This window comes from Papio anubis, chromosome 20, assembly GCF_008728515.1.
Source record: "Papio anubis isolate 15944 chromosome 20, Panubis1.0, whole genome shotgun sequence".
In the NCBI taxonomy this organism is placed as follows: domain Eukaryota; kingdom Metazoa; phylum Chordata; class Mammalia; order Primates; family Cercopithecidae; genus Papio; species Papio anubis.
In genome coordinates, this window is record NC_044995.1 from 23,145,339 (window position 1) to 23,163,808 (window position 18,470).

Genomic DNA, 18,470 nt, shown 5'->3' on the forward strand with positions numbered 1-18,470 from the left:
CACACTGGATGCCCACATGCGGCCAGCTCCTATTCTTGCCGTCCCCCTCGGCCTCCCTGAGCGCAGGGATTGTCTTGTCTCGGAGCTCTGCTCCCCTACCCCGCCCCAAGAATGGATGTAACTCAGGCAACTGGAGGGTCCCTTCCTTCGCCCAACTGGGAAGTCCTTCCTAGATCTGCCCCAAGTCCTCTCCTTCCTTCCCAGGCCGGGACTGGGGGAGGGGGCGTTCCCTTTAAGGGAGGCGGGGGAGGGGGCTGCGGGCCGGCCCTCCTTCCGCCCCTCCCGGGCCCCCGCCACCCGGGGGCCCCAGTCCCGGGCCCCGCGCCAGCGCATGCGCCCGCCTGTGGGCGCTGTCCCGACTGCCAGGGCCGTGAGCTCGCCGACCGACGAACGGACGGGCGGCCGGCCGGACAGACGGGGCAGCGCAGGGAGCGGGAACGCGGCGGGACAGCGACATGGCCGGCCACACGCAGCAGCCGAGCGAGCACGGGAACCCCAGCCCTGCGCCCTCGCGCTCCCCGGTCCCAGGCCCCGTCCCCGGCGCCTCGGAGCGAGTGGCGCTCAAGAAGGAGATCGGGCTGCTGAGCGCCTGCACCATCATCATCGGTGAGCGGGACCCAGGTGGGCGGGCGCCGGGCGAGTGGAGGCCGAACGAGGGGCGCCGCCTCTCCGGGAGCTCGGACAGGTCTGCCTGGGGCACCTGCGGTCTGGCCTCAGAGCGCTACGACTGCTGGGAGGGGCAGGGGCTGCTGGCCCAGGGTGCCAAAGCTCCGTGTTCCCACCTCCCTGCCGCCTACACCTGGGGGAGTTTTGGGTCCATCCACCGCTGGACTCTTCCTCCTGACTCGATTTTGCTGCGGGGCTTTTGCAAGGCAGTTACCCTCAGTTTCCTCATCTGTGAAATGGCCATGACCTCAGTCCTGCAATTAGCACAGGAACTTGACCAGTGTAGGAGCTGGTCAGGCTGCGGCAGGCTGAGCTTCCCAAGTTCTGGACTGTGGGTCGTCAGTCTGAGTACCTACTGTGGGCAGGGTCCAGGTGCCACGCAGTGCAGTGACTTATTCTTGGAAAGCAGGAGGGCCTGTGAGTGGAGTGAACAAGCTCGCAGCCGGCGCAGAGGGGACGGATGTTCAGAGCAGGCAATGACTGCAGGGTTTGGCAGCAGGGCCCAGGAGAGGGAGCGGGTTAGCCAGCAATTGGGGGAAGGGGGCAGCAGTGGGCAGACCCAGCCTGCAGAAGGCCGGCTGCTCCCTGGGCTGGGATCCTGGTGGGCACTGGGCACTCGCCTGGTCTGGAGGCCCTGGACTCCAAAGTCTCCCTCTGAGAATGGGTCCAAAGTCCCCACCTGAGAATGGGTCCATGTCCTCCTGCCCCCACATAGGGGTTTCTGGGTAGGCAGAGAGCTCAGGGGTCATGGGAATGGCAGTGGTATTTTTCCACTCTGTCCCGAGTCATGGATACTGACTAATCCAGACTTATTTCTTTGTCTACACAGGGTGCCTCTGAGCCCCTCCAGGGAGGGACAGGAGAGATGGTTTGGGGGGATGAGTAACTGGGGCCTCGACTGTTCTCACCTTACTGCCAGCCAGTCTTCCCGGTCCCCTGCCAGTGTGAGCCGCTTGTGTCTTCACTGTCCTCCCACCCTCAGACCCCTGGAGATGGAGAAAGTTTGGAGGCTTAGTAGGGCAGACCCAGCATCTTCACCTCGTCCTCTCCCACCCCCACATTAGCAGCTCTTCCCATCCAGAATCGCCCCTGAACACAGCCCCTGGCCAGGTCACTCCACCATCTCACCGCCTCCCCTTAGAATGCTGCCTCCTAGAACCTGGTCCGGACCTGGCCCTGGGAGCTTCTTGGCCTAGGATGCCCCTGCCTGACAGACGGTCTGCTGGAAGGAAGGGCTGGTTCCAGGGATTTGGCCAGGGTGCTGGTTAGAGCTTTTTCTTGGCCCACACCCCCTCCAGGGAAGGGGAAGCTCACACCATGAGTGGGTCATAGGATTGAGACCAGGCCTAGAGCCAGCTACAGCGCCAGGCAGGTGCAGAGAGACACAGCTCTGCCTGGGCTCCTCAGCTAAGCCCAGCATCCTTGACCTGTCTTCCTACTCTATCCCCTCCCCACATCCCATCCTCCCCAGGCCACAGGGAGGCTGCCTGGCTCCTCTCTTCCCAGAAGGGGGCCCCGGTGGTAGTGGTGGTGGTGGTGGTGGTGGTGGCAGCGGCAGTGGTGGTGGTGGTGGTGATGGTGGAGGTGGTGGTGGTGGGAGTGGAGAAGGCCAACTCCACCATCACCCCCTCCTTTTCTAGGACAGACTCTAAGTTTCCCATGCAGCCCAGGTCTGCCCTGACAGCTCCCCCACCCTTCAGTTCCTTCCTGCTGTGCCAAGTCCACCACCTTGGCCTCCAAACCTTGAAGACTGAGCCAGGGTGAAGGGCCACTTGGCCAACCGATTCAGCTACAGAACCCAAGCCCAGGGCACTCAGTGGTGGTCTTGGGGAGCCTTGGTCTTGGCCTGGCCTGGGGAGCCTTGGAGGGTTACAGCAGGCAGGAGGCTGGATGGGGCAGGAAAAAACAAGGAGAGATCGACCTCAACCAGAAGGTGATAGGAGGTGGGGACTGGGCAGATGAGGACTGAGCTGGGGTCTGCACTGCCTTCCCCACCTTAAGTCCTAAGGGTCTCCCCTCCCCAGCCCACCCTACCTTTCTGCCCCAGGTGGGCTCACTCTCTCTCCACCAATACACTGGGGAGCCTGGTCAGAATCAAAAATGTCTGCAAAGTGTCACATTTTAGCTCTAAAAGTCTTAAAAACTTGACATCCTTCTTCATCTTTCTTTCTTTCCTTCTTTCTCTCTTTCTTTCTTTCTTTCTCTCTCTCTTTCTCCCTCCCTCCCTCCCTCTCTCTCTCTCTTTCTCCCTCCCTCCCTCTCTCTCTCTCTCTCTTTCTCTCTTTCTTTCTCTTTTTTTTTTTTTTCTGAGACAGAGTCTGGCTGTGTCCCCCAGGCTGGAGTGCAGTGCCGCAATCTCAGCTCATTGCAACCTCCGCCTCCAGGGTTCAAGTAATTCTCCTGTGTCAGCCTCCTGAGTAGCTGGGATTACAGGCCATAGCATCCACTGTATCCAGCTAATTTTTACTATTGTCTCAGTAGAGACAGAGTTTCACCATGTTGGCCAGGCTGGTCTTGAACTCCTAACCTCAAGTGATCTGCCTGCCTCCCGGCCTCCCAAAGTGCTGGGATTACAGGTGTAGGAGGCACCTGCCCAGCCAATGTCCTACTTCATAATCTACCTTGGTTTTGTTACTATTACTGAACATGGTATTTCCAAAGCTTCCACAGCGACCCTCCCAGGAGATCTATCACTCTCTCCCACATATACCATCGCTCCAGCTCAGACTGGGAAGTGAGGCTTTCGAAATGGGAGAGACCTGGAAGAGAGCAGGCTGGGCCGGCCACATAGCGCAGATGGAAGGGAATGACCAGGCTGGAGGAAATAGAACTGGCTGGGGCAGAGTGGCTCTGCAGGACGTGGTCACATCAACATCTGTTCAGAAAAACACCACTTACTACCTTATGAAACGTGTTCTTCCGTTATCTCATTTGAATCTCATACCCACCGGGGTGGGAATTTTATACCCATTTACAGAGTGGAAACTAAGGTTGGAGTGAAGTGATACTGCTCAGAGTGGTAGGCTCAGGATTAGGAACCAATTTGGACTCTATTCCCAATCCGGTGCCCTTTATTATTTTTATTTTATTTTATTTTATTATTATTTTTTTTGAGGCAGGTCGCTCTGTCGCCAGGCTGGAGTGCAGTGGCCGGATCTCAGCTCACTGCAAGCTCCGCCTCCCGGAGTTCAGCCATTCTCCTGCCTCAGCCTCCCGAGTAGCTGGGACCTGAGGCGCCCGCCACCTCGCCCGGCCCCAGTTTTTGTATTTTTTTAGTAGAGGCGGGGTTTCACCGGGTTAGCCAGGATGGTCTCGATCTCCTGACCTCGTGATCCGCCCGTCTCGGCCTCCCAAAGTGCTGGGATTACAGGCTTGAGCCACCGCACCTGGCTATTTTATTTCATTTCATTTCATTTCATTTCATTTCATTTCATTTCATCATTTCATTTCATTTCATTTCATTTCATTTCATTTCATTTCATTTCATTTTATATTTTTAAGACAAGGTCTTGCTCCATAGCACAAACTATAGTGCAGTGGCATGATCATAGCTCACTGCAGCCTCGACCTCCCAGGCTCAAGCAATCCTCCCACCTCAGCCTTCCAAGCAGCTGGAACCACAGGCGCCTGCCACCATGCCTGGCTAATTTTTGTATTTTTTATAGAGACTGGGTTTTGCCGTATTGCCCAGGCTGATCTCAAATTCCTAGACTCAAGTGATCCTCCCACCTCAACCTCCCAGAGTGTTAGGGTTACAGGCGGGAGCCACTGTGCCCAGTCCCGGTGCCCTTTACACTGTTCTGATGCTGGGCAAATTGGGGCTAGAGTCAGAGCCCTTGATGGGGGAGGATTGGGGACTGAACTGGGAGTTTGTCCAACTAGGCTTCACTGAGCTCCTATCCTACTCCACTACGGGTGAAGAAACAAACAGACGGCCAGGGAAGTCTGCCTCCCCCTCGGCGGCTGGACTCATAGGACCTCTCATACTGACCCAGGAACCTCGGCCAGCTCCCTCGCAGGATCCACAACCCAAGGAACACACCCAGGTCCTCCAAAGTGGGAGTCCCCCCTGGGTCTGCTGACCAGGCCCTTCCTCTGCTCTCTCTTTGACTTTAGAGTCCAGCTCCTGCAGGGATTTGTGGGCCAGATGTGTGTTCAGGGACTCAGGAGTTGACGTCATGAACCTCACCTCCTCAGGAACCAATCCCTGCTCACCCAGCCTCAGCCAGGACCCTCCCAGGTCTCCAGGGCTGCAGGTGGCTGGGCTTCCCAGGGGGGTGGACCTCTGCAGAGCCGCAGCCCCTCTTCACCGGGGCACTAGGAACTGTGCAGGGCTTGCCTGTTCCCCACTACACTCCCATTTACAGGTAAGGAAACTGAGGCAACCTACCCTGGGCTCAGATACCCTCAGTGTGCTCCGGGACCACTATTCAACCACTACATACTGAATGGTGTCAGGCACTGGCTTACGTGCCAGAGACACCATGGGGGTCAAGACAGACAAAATCCATCTTCTGGAGCTGCCATCCCGGTGTGGGAATCACGCAAACAAGATGAACAAGCTGAATGCGTGTCTTGTTAAGTGCTGAGACCAGACAGTGAAGCCAGGAAGGAGGATGGAGAGAGCCAGGGTGTGGGATCTCAGGTTGGAAATGAGCTGAGATCTGGGGTGGGGTTCAGTGTGAGCAGGGCATTGCAAGCTATGTTAAGGGCATTGCCTTTTGTTCTCTGTGAGGCAGGAACTCTGGGCTTTGAGCAGAGGGGTGATGGAATGGGGCTAGCAGGACTCACTATGGAGAAGAGGCAGTGGGGGAATAAGTGGGAGGAGGAGGAAGGCCATTCAGAAGGCTACCTGGGTCTCCCCGGGCAAGAGACCACAGTGACTCAGGGCAGGGCGGTGGCCATGGTGGTGTCAGAGGAGGTTCCATTCTGGTTGAGTTTGGAAGATGACAGCCAAAGGATTTGTGATGGAATGGATGTCCTGGGGGAGAAAGAGAGGAATCGTGGGTGACTCAAGGTTGTGGTCCAAGCAATTGGGAGGATGTTTTGCCATTTATTGATCAGGGAAGACTGAGAGGAGCACTTTGGGGGCAAGGAGGTGAAAGTCGGGAATTCCATTTTGAACATGGAAAGTCTATGATGTCCGCTGCTGAGTGGTTCGTTGCATACACAGATTTCATTTAGCAGAGCGGTCTATGCTAGGGATATAAATTTAGGAGTTGCCAGCAGAAGTCAAGGTAATAGACGAGGTCGGTCTATCTATCTATCTATCTATCTATCTATCTATCTATCTATCTAGAAAGCATAGAAAGAAAAAGAAGAAGCCCCAGGACTGAGCCCTGGGCACCCAGTGTCTAGAAGTCAAGCAAGATAAGGGATTCTGAAAAGGAGAAGCCGGTAAGGCTGGGGGAGGCCAGGAGGCTGAGTGAGGAGGAAGCAATCCACTTGCCACATGTTGCTGATGAGTCAATAAGGTGGCCTGGGGCTCGACGGTTGCATTTGGCAACGTGGAACTCACTGGTGACCGTGAGAAGCCTCAGCCAGGAGACAGGGCCCCGGGTGAGGTTTGCTTGGCTGGGCTGGCTGGGCTGAATGAGCCGGAGAGGGCTGCACACTTCCGCTCATCTCCTGTCTCCAAAGGAAAGTGGGTTAGGCTGGAGGTGGCTGCTGGCCAAGTGGCAGTTCCAGGCACATCCTGGATGTCCCCACTCACCTCCCTGGGGTGCTGCCCAGACCTCAGAGGTCACAGTCGTCGTCCCGGAAAGGTACCTGACACAGGCCTGCTGTGAGGACGTGAGGACACCCGTGCGCTTGGCGGGGTAGGCTTCACCCAGGCCTCAGCTGGTCACCCCGCGGTGTTGGGGTCCCGGGTGACTCAGGTCTCAGAGGAAAGATGGGGCTGCCTAGGGCGTCTCCAAGGCAGATGGCAGTGCGTAGTGAGATCCAAAAGCACTTTCCATGGCCTCTGATGTGCCAGACGGGATCAAGATAATGCCTGCATCGAATAAAAGAATCCCTTTCCAGCCATCATCCAGGTACCACGGCTGTGGGGCGACGTCCAGATTGCAGGGGCCAAGGTGGCTGGTCAGGGAGAGCTTCCTGGAGGTGGTGTTGCTTCAGGGAGACCAGTGAGCTGGGGAGAGGCCTACCACAGTGGGGGACAGGGCCCCTGAGCAGACTGTTTCCGTGGCCCAGCACAGACATGCAGGGTGCACCCTCCCTGCTGAAGTCAGGGTTGGACTAGCCCTCTGCTGCCCCCTAGCCCAGTGGCCCCACCTGGCAAATGGGGAAACTGGGGCTCAGAAGGGCAGTACTAGCCTGAGTCACACTGTCGGGTGCGGAATGTGCTTCAAGGCATGAGGACTGGTGCCAGTGTCCTGGCCCGACAGGCCCTCCCTGCCCCCTCCCCAAATCAGACTGCACATTCCCCACACACACCACGGAAAGTGGCTCGCTCTGCAACTTGACCCCCACGGGCCGCCCCTGTGACCTCCGTGGTCTGCCACTGCCTCCAGAAATAGGTCAGCGCGCACCACACTGGCCACGGGGAACAATGGCCCTTTCTTCGTTCCTCCAAGAAGCCGAGTAAGCCCCATCAGGCCAAACATCTTAATGTGATAAAAGCTACCCAGCGAAGGCTCAAGGAAGAGGGGCGGGTGGTGGAGACTCTGGGAAGGATGACTTGGGGGGCACTCACTTCCTCGCCTACCTGCCCGGAGCTCTGGCCCCTGGAGGACCTGCAGGGACCACTGAGCTGTCATCCCACTGGGTGGACAGGAACGTAGAGGCCTCAGAACCCGCATGTCTCTGGTCAGTCATGGGTCAGACACCCAACAGGGGCTTGGTGGTATCTCCAGGCCCATCCTGCGCCCCCTCATCCTGTTCCACTCTGAGTTCCTGCCCCTTTAAACCAGGTTCCCCCAAGGGCTGGGCCTCTTCATTGCTGCTTCCGGAACCAGGTAGATCTGCTTGGCTGAAATACGGAGTCTGGGAAGGGAGACCCTCCCTCACCACTGGGAGGAAACCCGGCAGCCCCCTTCCAGCTCCACTGATCTGGCTGGGCATGGTGGCTCAAGCCTGTAATCCCAGAACTCTGGGAGGCCGAAGTGGGTGGATCACTTGAGGTCAGGAGTTCAAGACCAGCCCGGTCAACATGGCAAAACCCCATCTCTACTAAAAAAAAAAAAAAAGAAAAGAAAAAAGAAATCCACCAGTCCCTCCCACACCCTTCCTATAATCACTGGAGCATTGGAGGCCCCCATCCCTGTCCACAGCCCCCTCCCTCCTCCATGCCCAAGCCCGCAGCCCCGGCTGCTCCATGCGGTGCCCCACCCACCCTTCACGGTGCCGGGAGCAGCTAGTGTGGGGGGTGCATGATGTGATTTTCTGCCCCCTTCAAACATGATCCTGAGGGAAAGGACCTCAGAGACACTGGCTAACGCCTATGGTCCTTTGAGTCACAAGGGAGGAAGTCCTGAACTGTGGCCTGAGGCCACGTGTTCAAAACAATAGTGGCCTCCCCACCCCTGGCGAGCCCAGTATCCGAGTCTTCAGCCACTGGGCACGAGGCTAGTGATACGGCCCTGGAAGATCGGGTGCCAGATATGGCTTCCCCCGGAGCTCCACCCACGAGGCCCCACCAAGCAGAAGCATGGTGGGCTGTCTGCAGGGTGGGTGGCTCAGGGCCTGGGATGCTCCCAGCGTGAACATGCTCAGCTCCTTCCAAGGCCACCCAGCCCCCGCTGGCTTCCAACCTCCCTGGCTTTCGGCAAATCCCACTCCGCCAGGTCCTGAGAACAGAGGCCCTGCTGCCGGATGGAGGGAACTCAAAGGCTCTTTAGAAACCTTACAGCCCACCCAGGCCTGGACCCCGCTGCCAGATGAGGGAGGCACTTCTCTCCCCCGAGAAGTAGACTAAGGGTACAGCTTACCTCTGGGGGTTGAGGCACGGGAATTAGTTCATCCTTATCTGGATGTATTTAGGGCTCCTGGGATGTGACCGGAAAACCGAGTGGGGCGTCGTAGCTGTCCAGACTGGAAATCTGTGTCGGCCGGGGCGGGGGCGGGTGGGTGGTGGGGGAGCACCGTGGACAAGGAGTGAATACAAATTGGCGGCTACAACCGTGTCCTTATCCAGCCCCTTGTGGGCCCGGCAGGTGGAAGAGGCGGGCTCCGCTCTGAAGGAGATGGACCCGTCCTCTCAGGACCTGGTCTGGTGTGGCTACTGCATAGAGGCCGAGCCGCAGGTGCTACCAGGGCTGTTTGTTCATAGCGCCCGAGGTTCTAGGTTTATTTCTTCTTGGACAGGCCCTAGTACAGATCTCCAGTGAGGTTACCTGATTCATGTGCACAGATGGTGAGATACATGTAACCCAGAATATTGTCCCTCTTTGCGGAGCTCAGGGCTCAGCAGGCACTCCGAGTCTTGCTCAACCTGGGAACCCGTTCTACAGACCACAGCTGGCCCCTCTGAACGTTTCCCATCATGTCAGAAAGCAGAGGGGCCAGGCACAGTGGCTCTCGCCTGTAATCCCTGCACTCTGGGAGGCCAAAGTGGGTAGTCGATTGAGCCCAGGAGTTTGAGACCAGCCTCGGCAACATAGCGGAACCCCTCAACTCTACGTTTTTTTTTTAATTAGCCGGGTGTGGTGGCACCCACCTGTAATTCTAGCACTTTGGGAAGTCAAGCAGGGAGGGCCACTTGATCCCAGGAGTTGGAGACCAGCCTGGACAATATAATGAGACCCTGTCTCTACAAAAAGTTAAAAAAAAAAAAAGAAAAAAGGCTGGGTGTGGTAATACACCTGGAGTCCCAGCTACTAGGGAGACTGAGGTGGGAGAACCTCTTGAGCCCAGGAGTCCCAGGCTGCAGTGAGCTATGATCGCACCACTGCACCCAGCCAGGGTGGCAGAGCGAGACCCTGTCTGAATGAAAGAAAGAAGGCCGGGCACAGTGGTTCACGCCTATAATCCCAGCACTTTGGGAGGCCGAGGCGGGTGGATGACTTGAGGTCAGGAGTTTGAGACCAGCCTGATCAACATAGTGAAACCCCGTCTCTACTAAAAAAAATACAAAAAATATTAGCCAGGCGCGGTGGCTCACGCCTGTAATCCTACTACTTGGGAGAGGCTGAGGTGGCAGAATTGCTTGAATCCAGGAAGTGGAAGGAAGAAAAGGAAAGAAAGATGAGAGGAGAGGAGAGGAAACTGAAGGAGGAAGAGAAGCCCAAACCTGATGTGGTCAAAGAGGGCTTCATGGAGGAGGTGCTACTTCCTGAGCCACTCCATGAGTTTGGACTTTGGCCGGTGGGAAAGCGGCAGGAGAGTGGTTGAAGTCCTATGTTAGGGGCCAGCTCTGGCCAGCGGGCTGGAGGCAGGACAAGTGGCTGCAGGTTGATACGCCTGGGGCTCTGAGTAGACGTGAGGGTTGAGCATGGGCCTTGTGGGGTGCCTGGAGAGCCACCGTCTGCCATCACTCAGGTAGTTCAGCCTCCTCACTTTGCTGGCCCCGCCTCACAGGGGCAATGGAGGGCTGAGGAAGTCAAACGAGGCCCGTCTCTGGCAGAGGGGCCTGGCCAGCTGGATGAGGTGCCATTTCCCATGTCAGGGACTGAGGAAGGGGCAGATAATAAGCCCAGAATGGCACTTGCCGGGCTTGGGGGCCAGTGGCATTCCACACCTCCAGCCCACTTCCTGCCTCCTCCTCCTCCAGGAAGCACCCTGGGCTCTCTTCCTCCTGGCAGCAGGCAGATCCCCACACGGAAGGCCAGGCTGTGAAGGGGACCCCAGGCCTGATGCCTCCCCATCTCTCCCCCAACAGGGAACATCATCGGCTCGGGCATCTTCATCTCGCCCAAGGGGGTCCTGGAGCACTCGGGCTCCGTAGGTCTGGCCCTGTTCGTCTGGGTCCTGGGTGGGGGCGTGACAGCTCTGGGCTCCCTCTGCTATGCAGAGCTGGGAGTCGCCATCCCCAAGTCCGGCGGGGACTACGCCTACGTCACAGAGATCTTCGGGGGCCTGGCTGGGTGAGTGTGGGGCACCAGCGGGTACACACCCTCTCAGAAACGGGATGGCCAAATGAGCCCTGGCGTCAGTTTCCACTCCTGCTTCCGGCTTCCTAGGGAGGTCGTGGGGATGGATAGAGAGAAGGTGTGCGGGTTCTGCACAGCCTTTTGAGGCCAGGGCAGGTGGAACTGAGGCCCACCCCACCCCACTGATGTGTGTTGGGCACTCCTATAGGCCTCTGGGCATCTCTGAATCTCCTTTAAAATAGAGGTCCCTCTGAACCCCACCCCCTGCCTTATACTCAAGGAGAGGGGATGCTTACTGTCTGAAACCCCTAGGTAACATGAGTGCCCAGGCGAGGAGGGGCCTCGATTTTGGTAAACCCATATGTTGCATGAGGAGCAAGGAGGGAAGTGTGATATTCTTATCATATACCCTGCATGAGGTGCCCCTTTTTCTTTTTTTTTTGAGACAGAGTCTTGCTCTGTTGCCCAGGCTGGAGTGCAGTGGCATGATCTCAGCTCACTGCAACCTCTGCCTTCCGAGTTCAAGTGATTCTCCTGCCTCAGCCTCCCGAATAGCTGGGATTATAGGCGCCCGCCACCGTGCCTGGCTAATTTTTTTGTATTTTTAGTAGAGACAGGGTTTCACCATGTTGGCCAGGTTGGTCTTGAACTCCTGACCTCAGGTGATCCACCCACCTCAGCCTCCCAAGTGCTAGGATTACAAGAGTGAGCTGCTGCGCCCGGCCAGAGGTCTCCTTTCCATAGCACCCTGCTATCCTTCCTTCATTCACCAGGGAACATTTGCTGAGCACCTACTGTGAGCCTGGGGGTGGAGAGGCAGTGATAGAAAGGTCTGTCACTGTACTCAAGCTGCTCACAGAACAGAGAGGAAGCAGCCCCTTAAATGGGATTAAGGCCTGGAGGAGCCTTGCTTTGAGAGTGTATACAAGAGGTAGCAGCCACACAGCAAAGGGAATGGTGTGCGCCACCTAGGGAGAACTCCCAGGAAAGCAATGCTTGCCCGGAGGCTGGGAGGAAGAAGATTTTCTCCGCCTGGCCTAGCTGACAAGTGAGGAAAGCATCCCAGGACGGGGGAAGTGTGAACAGAGGGTGTGGTGGCCCAGACGAGCGCAGGGAGTCTGCTGTAGCTAGAGGTGAGGTCAGGTTGGGTTTATGGCAGGCACCGGGGCTTGGAGAGCATCGGGGGATTGAAGCTGTTGTATTTGTTCAGCTGCGTTGTGGCAAGAGCCGCAAAGGTACAGGCAGATTCTAAAATCATTTAGGAGCCTACTTCGAGAGGACTGGGCAGCCAGCTTGGGAGAGGTGGGTGCAGCCAGAGTGGCACCCACTTCCCTACTGAGAGGCTCCTAGATGGTCTGGAGCTCAGAGGAAAAGTCTGGGCTGAAATTTACAAAATTTGGTTCTGAGGGATATGAGCCAGGGGTCCTTAACTGGGCAGTCTTGCATGGGGGGACCTGCCAGGGCTTGCATGCCACTCTGGGTGCGTCTCTGGCACTCTCCTCTGGGGAGAGGGTCCTCAAAGAGGCTGGGACCCAAGAAAGCAGAATAATCATGCTTCAGGCCTGGAGAGGACATTCGGGAGAAAGAAGAGGGCCAGGACCTCATCCCCGGGCACAGAACATAGAGGGGGTGGGCAGAGGGGATGCCTGGCAGGGGAGGAAGGCCAGGGAGCTAGGATGTCCCAGAAGCCGAGCGGGGATGGTTGTGCAGAGCAAGGGGCAGGTGATCCAGAGATGGCTGATGTCCCCGATGAGGCAGTCCTCTCCCTGGAGGGCTGGCCAGGGGCTAGGACCACCCCCAAGGGCAGACCCGCCCCTGGGTGCAGGAGAGCCCCTGAGAATATGTCAGACTCACAGCCTGGGTGCCCTGCAGAGGCAAGATTTAGGTAGAAGGGGCATCCATCACTCTCCACACCCAGCCAGGGCTCTTGGTGAGGTCTAGTCTCTGCACCCCATAGGTCTCCCTCAGGGGGACACAGCTCGGAGTCACCCATCTTCAGCCACAGTACTCTTCGAGAGCCAGGGCTGAAGCTGAGAGGTCTGGGGACAGAGACCCTAGCTCAGGAAACAGCCTGCGTCCCATGGGGAGCCTAGTTGTCATTAGAAAAGTGTTCGGTGGCTGGGCGCAGTGGCTCATGCCTGTAATCCCAGCACTTTGGGAGGCCGAGGCAGGCGGATCACGAGGTCAGGAGATCGAGACCATCCTGGCTAACATGGTGAAACCCCACCTCTACTAAAAATATAAAATATTAGCTGGGCGTGGTGGCGGGCGCCTGTGGTCCCACTGAGGCTGAGGCAGGAGAATGACGTGAACCCGGGAGGCGGAGGTTGCAATGAGCCGAGATCATGCCACTGCACTCCAGCCTGGGCAACAGAGAGAGACTCCATCTCAAAAAAAGAAAAGAAAAGAAAAGCGAGCGTTTGGTGCCCATGTTGTTCCCAGCGCCTGCCCCACAGCAACCCTGTCAATGTTTAAGTACGTGTAACACCTTCTCTGTTAAAACAGTCTATCAATGCAGCCACAAGACCTCAACAAGGTCAACCCTGCCTCCCTGGACTGGTGCCAGCCTCTGGCAGCCTCACCAGCCCCCGGGTGCCGGGCCCAGGACAGCACTGCTGCACACATCAGGGCCGGGTTGGCTGGGAAGGGCTCTGGGCCGCCTGAGCCACTCCCGCCCCCGCTCCTTCCAGCTTTCTGCTGCTCTGGAGCGCCTTCCTCATCATGTACCCCACCAGCCTGGCTGTCATCTCCATGACTTTCTCCAACTACGTGCTGCAGCCCGTGTTCCCCAACTGCATCCCCCCTACCACAGCCTCCCGGGTGCTGTCCATGGCCTGCCTGAGTAAGTGTCCCCCTTGGGCCGCTGTCCCCAGATCAGCCGCCTCCCTGGCCCCACCCTGTCCTGAGTGGGAGGATAGAGGGGTGAGATTTCCCTTTGGATCTGGGGTTCTTGCATTCCAGCTGCTGGAGGGGATGCCATTCTCAGGCCACCTGGGCTGGACTTGGCCATGGTCCAATGTAAAAGGTCCTGGCCTCAGCGCCCACCCCCCACTTCCCTCCGCAGTGCTCCTGACGTGGGTGAACAGCTCCAGCGTGCGCTGGGCCACGCGCATCCAGGACATCTTCACAGGCGGGAAGCTGCTGGCCTTGTCGCTCATCATCGGCATGGGCCTTCTCCAGATCTTCCAAGGTAGGGCCGAGTGGGGGTGAGGGCCGGGATGGGGAGATAGTGCTGACCCCCGACTTCTGGGCCTCCAGGACACTTCGAGGAGCTGAGGCCCAGCAATGCCTTTGCTTTCTGGATGACGCCCTCCGTGGGACACCTGGCCCTGGCCTTCCTCCAAGGCTCCTTCGCCTTCAGTGGCTGGAACTTCCTCAACTATGTCACTGAGGAGATGGTTGATGCCCGAAAGTGAGTGGGGCCCCCAACCAGGCCCTGGGAAGCAGTCAGGCCCTCTGGTGGGAGAGGCAGCCTCTCCGCTCAGCTCCACTGCCACCCGAGGCTCAGGCTGGTCCTTGGTGGCCCAGGCCTGTTGCCCTGCAAAAATGGCCCTGGAAAGATAGCCGGGGGGCTTGCATTCTAGCCTGGCCCTGTTTTCTCTGGCTATGGACACATCACAGCCCCTTGCAGGGCCTCAGAAAGGCTGAATATCATCATCCTGCTGTAAATAGATCCAGAGATTTGCATTTGGCCTAAAATTATGCATATGCACACAATATGGTCCCTACGAATGAAGCCAATGACTGCGTCTGATGCTCAGCCAAGGATCTCGACAGTGAACCTTTGCAGCTGAAACGAGCTGGGACTGGAGAGTTCCAGGAAGACTCTGGGTCTATGGACTGGGCTCTGGGGCCATTTTGGGGAATTTTCCAGGCTGATTTTGGCTGTATGCAGTTTTGTCTTTCTGCACAGACATCAGACCGTGTCCTCAGGATGTGATGGGGCCCCTTCCCCATCTCCCATCCTACCAGCCTGTGTCCAGGTGGGGATGGGGCAGGGCAGACAGCAGGGTCCCCTTGTCTGGTGCAGCACTGCTGCCCTCTTTCCTGCCCCAACACCCCCAGCAGACACAAGAGATGGAGACTCTGAGCCTCTCCCGTGGCTGGGTCTCCGGGGTCCTGCACCCTCAGGAGGTGACGCTGACACACTCCACTGCCTGTCCCCAGGAACCTACCTCGCGCCATCTTCATCTCCATCCCACTGGTGACCTTCGTGTACACCTTCACCAACATCGCCTACTTCACAGCCATGTCCCCCCAGGAGCTGCTCTCCTCCAATGCGGTGGCTGTGGTGAGTGGGCCCTTGCTCGGTCCCTGGCTCCTGCCCAGGCCCCTGCCCCGGCCTCACACACAGCCTCTCTCCTGTGCCCACCCAGACCTTTGGGGAGAAGCTGCTGGGCTACTTTTCTTGGGCCATGCCCGTCTCCGTGGCTCTGTCAACCTTCGGAGGCATCAATGGTTACCTGTTCACCTACTCCAGGTGACTGCACTGGGAAGACGTGGGCATGGGGAGGGAAGGTTGGGCACAGGTGTGCGCAAGTCATGCGGGGGGCGCCAGAGGAAGGGAAACCTGTCAGGGGCAGGGATCCGCCTGAAGCTGGGGTGATGATCCCACCAGTAACAAGTGTCTGATCACAACTGAGAGGCAAAGAAAGCAAGAGGGAGGCAGGTTGAACAAGGTGAAGAACTGCCCGGTGGGGCTGCTGGGCCCAGAGTGGGAGTTCAGAGGCGACAGCTTAAGAGGGACATCAGGTCCAGAGCTGAGACCCAGGAAGTGGCCGGTGCCCATCTCTGTCCCAACACTAGGCTATGCTTCTCTGGAGCCCGAGAGGGGCACCTGCCCAGCCTGCTGGCCATGATCCACGTCAGACACTGCACCCCCATCCCCGCCCTCCTCGTCTGTGTAAGTTGGGGGACCTGGGCCAGGCAGGGTGTGGAGGCAGGGCTACCCGGCAATGCAGGACCTTCCGGGTAATGGCAGGGGTGAGCCATTCCGGGGTGGGGGTGTGGGGTGGGGCCAGGGCTCATCCTGTAGGGGTGACAGGAGGCAGGCTAGGGGCCGGCCGTCAGTCCCAGGTCCTCTCCCAGTGCGGGGCCACAGCCATCATCATGCTCGTGGGCGACACGTACACGCTTATCAACTACGTGTCCTTCATCAACTACCTCTGCTACGGCGTCACCATCCTGGGCCTGCTGCTGCTGCGCTGGAGGCGGCCTGCGCTCCACAGGCCCATCAAGGTGAGGCCCTGGGATGGCTGGCCCCCGCGCTGGGTGCTGCCAGAGCCACCCCTGTATCCACAGTGGGCACCAGAGGCGGGTGGGATGTGAGGTGCCAGCTTTTGTGGAGTGTTCGGCCCTGCTCAGGGCTCTCTGTGCACTGAGGCATCCACTCCTCATAGCAGCCCCATGAGGACAGAGCTGTGAATGCTCCCAGTGTACAGATGGGGAAAATGAGGCTCAGGACTGGGTACAGGGGCTCATGCCTATCCCAGCACTTTGGGAGGCTGAGGTGGGAGGATTGCTGGAGCCCAGGAGTTTCAGACCAGCCTGGGCAACATAGTGAGACTTCCTCTCTGCAAAAAATTAAAAATAAAAGGATTAGCCTGGTGTGGTGGTGCGCACCTGTGGTCCCAGCTACTTGGGAGGCTCAAGTGGGAGGATTGCTTGAGCCCGGGAGGTCGAGGCTGCAGTGAGTGGTCCTAGGGCCACTGCACTCCAACCTGGATGACAGAGGGAGACCCTGTCTCTAAAAAAAAAATAAATAAAAATTAAAGAAAATGAGATGGGAACTGTTCAAGGTCACAAAGGCTGCCAGGATTCCACGGGCCCACAGAAAAATGGAAGACCATAGCCTGAGCTAAAAGCAAAGCCCCCCAGTGTGTGTATAAATCCTTATATGGAGAAGTGCTCGGTGCCTGAAATGTGAAACACCAAAAAATCACCGACCTCCGGCCAAGTGCAAGCGTCAAGTCCACACACAACTGCTGTGTGGAACTCGGTGCCGCTGAGACTTTGAAAAATCCTCAGCAAAACTGGCCAACAGCCTGACGCATGAATTGGCCTCAAACACACTGGGCTGTCGCCAAGAGGAGGGGTAGGTGGGTGCAATTGCTGTTCAGGCCTCAGCTCCCAGGGAAGGGAGGAAAACTCCCCAGACCCTCAGGGGTCAGGGGTACAGACAGCTGGGGGTCCTGCACCATCGGTGTTTCTGCTCCCCCTTCCCCAGGTGAACCTTCTCATCCCCGTGGCATACTTGGTCTTCTGGGCCTTCCTGCTGGTCTTCAGCTTCATCTCCGAGCCTATGGTCTGTGGGGTCGGCATCATCATCATTCTTACGGGGGTGCCCATTTTCTTTCTGGGAGTGTACTGGAGAAGCAAACCAAAGTGTGTGCACAGACTCACAGGTGAGCCGGGCAGCCGCAGGTCACCCGGCACAGAGGGCCGGGGCCTGGAAACGGGACCTCCTTCTTAGAGGCTCACCCCAGAGCAGGGTGTCCTAGCAGCTGAGGTGGGAACACAGGGCCCAGCTGCCGCCACATGTCTCTTCCCAAGATGTACCCAAAGTTTCCGGAACCATGTGTACCGACGGAGCAGCTCCCTGAGGACCCCTGCCCGAGGGGAGGTGTCCGGAGCTGGGGGTCACCCCTATCCCGAGAGGTCAGGCCCCAAGGTCCATCTGTCTGTCCTCAGAGTCCATGACACGCTGGGGCCAGGAGCTGTGTTTCGTGGTCTACCCCCAGGATGCCCCTGAAGAGGAGGAGAATAGCCCCTGCCCACCCTCCCTGCTGGCTGCCACAGACAAGCCCTTGAAGCCACAATGAGATGTTTGTAGAGACTGAAGCAGCTGTTTCTGTTTACATGTTGTTTATTGAGGAGGCATTTTGGCAAAAAAGTTTTTGTTTTCGTTTTTGTTTTCTGGGGAAAAAAAAAAAGATACGACTCTTAGAAGCCTGTTTTAAGGAAACCCTGAAATGTGGACTGAGTTTCCTGTCTTAGCGCTGCCCTGCTAGCTTTTCCTGAAAAAGCCTATAAATAAACAGGGCTGGCTGTTCGCTCGTGCTATGGGGAGTCCATGATGGGCACAGATGGGAGTGGTCGGGGCGTACCTCGGTGGGTGCACACATGTTGCTGGCCGGGAAGACGCTGTGACAGGCCCTAGAGGAGACTCTCGACATTAGGGGGCTTTGCTGCTTGACACAGGCACTCCCTACCATGGCACCCAGAGTCCCCTGCCCTAAAAGGACGTCGAGGGGAACAGCTCAGTCCGCCCCTCCCCCAGGCCTCTCGATGCCAGTCTGAGCTTGGCCACCCAGGAGAGCTCAGGGGCTCCCAGCTGGGATCGTCTTTCTTCTCATAAACCACCACAGAGTGAAGGTCAGGACTTCAGAGCCCACAGTCTCACCCTGGCTTACAGGTGGGGAAACTGAGGCCCTGAGCTAGGATGGAACAGATGTGGCCACTGCTGTTGGTGTCTCGGCTTCTCTGTCCCCAGAAAGCACAGAGCAGCATGTCCTGGGGGCTTTGAGGCCTGCAGGGAACTCCAGGGGCTTCCTGTATGCCAGGTATACATCCCAGCCCTGCCACAGTGCCCAGGAGATTGGACCCTCAAGGAAGGCAAAGGGCACCTGCCTGGTCAGGGGCCTGAAGGCTTGGCAGGAGCTGCCCAACCCAGGTCCTCCAGGGGCCTTGCTGAACAGGAAGAGGGTGAGGCATGGGCAGAACAGTCACCACGGATGAGACCCAGCATCCCCATGGCCCAGCCCCATCCTCATG

General features: G+C 57.8%; 1 protein-coding gene across 2 annotated transcripts; it reads left to right on the plus strand.

The window, feature by feature from the left end:
- Positions 1 to 308: 308 nt before the first annotated feature.
- SLC7A10 (solute carrier family 7 member 10) lies at positions 309 to 17,757 on the plus strand. Of its 2 annotated transcripts, XM_003915292.3 has the most exons (11): positions 309 to 606; positions 10,487 to 10,691; positions 13,388 to 13,539; positions 13,762 to 13,887; positions 13,956 to 14,109; positions 14,865 to 14,988; positions 15,074 to 15,177; positions 15,504 to 15,600; positions 15,786 to 15,935; positions 16,924 to 17,101; positions 17,388 to 17,757. In XM_003915292.3, the coding sequence occupies exons 1-11, from the start codon at positions 456 to 458 to the stop codon at positions 17,516 to 17,518; spliced, it is 1,572 nt and encodes a 523-aa protein (XP_003915341.1). In that variant the 5' UTR covers positions 309 to 455; the 3' UTR covers positions 17,519 to 17,757. The 2 variants fall into 2 exon arrangements, with proteins under 2 accessions (XP_003915341.1, XP_009192362.1); XM_009194098.2 differs by lacking the exon at positions 15,786 to 15,935 and having other exon boundaries at positions 345 to 606; positions 16,983 to 17,101.
- The last annotated feature ends 713 nt before the right edge of the window (positions 17,758 to 18,470 follow it).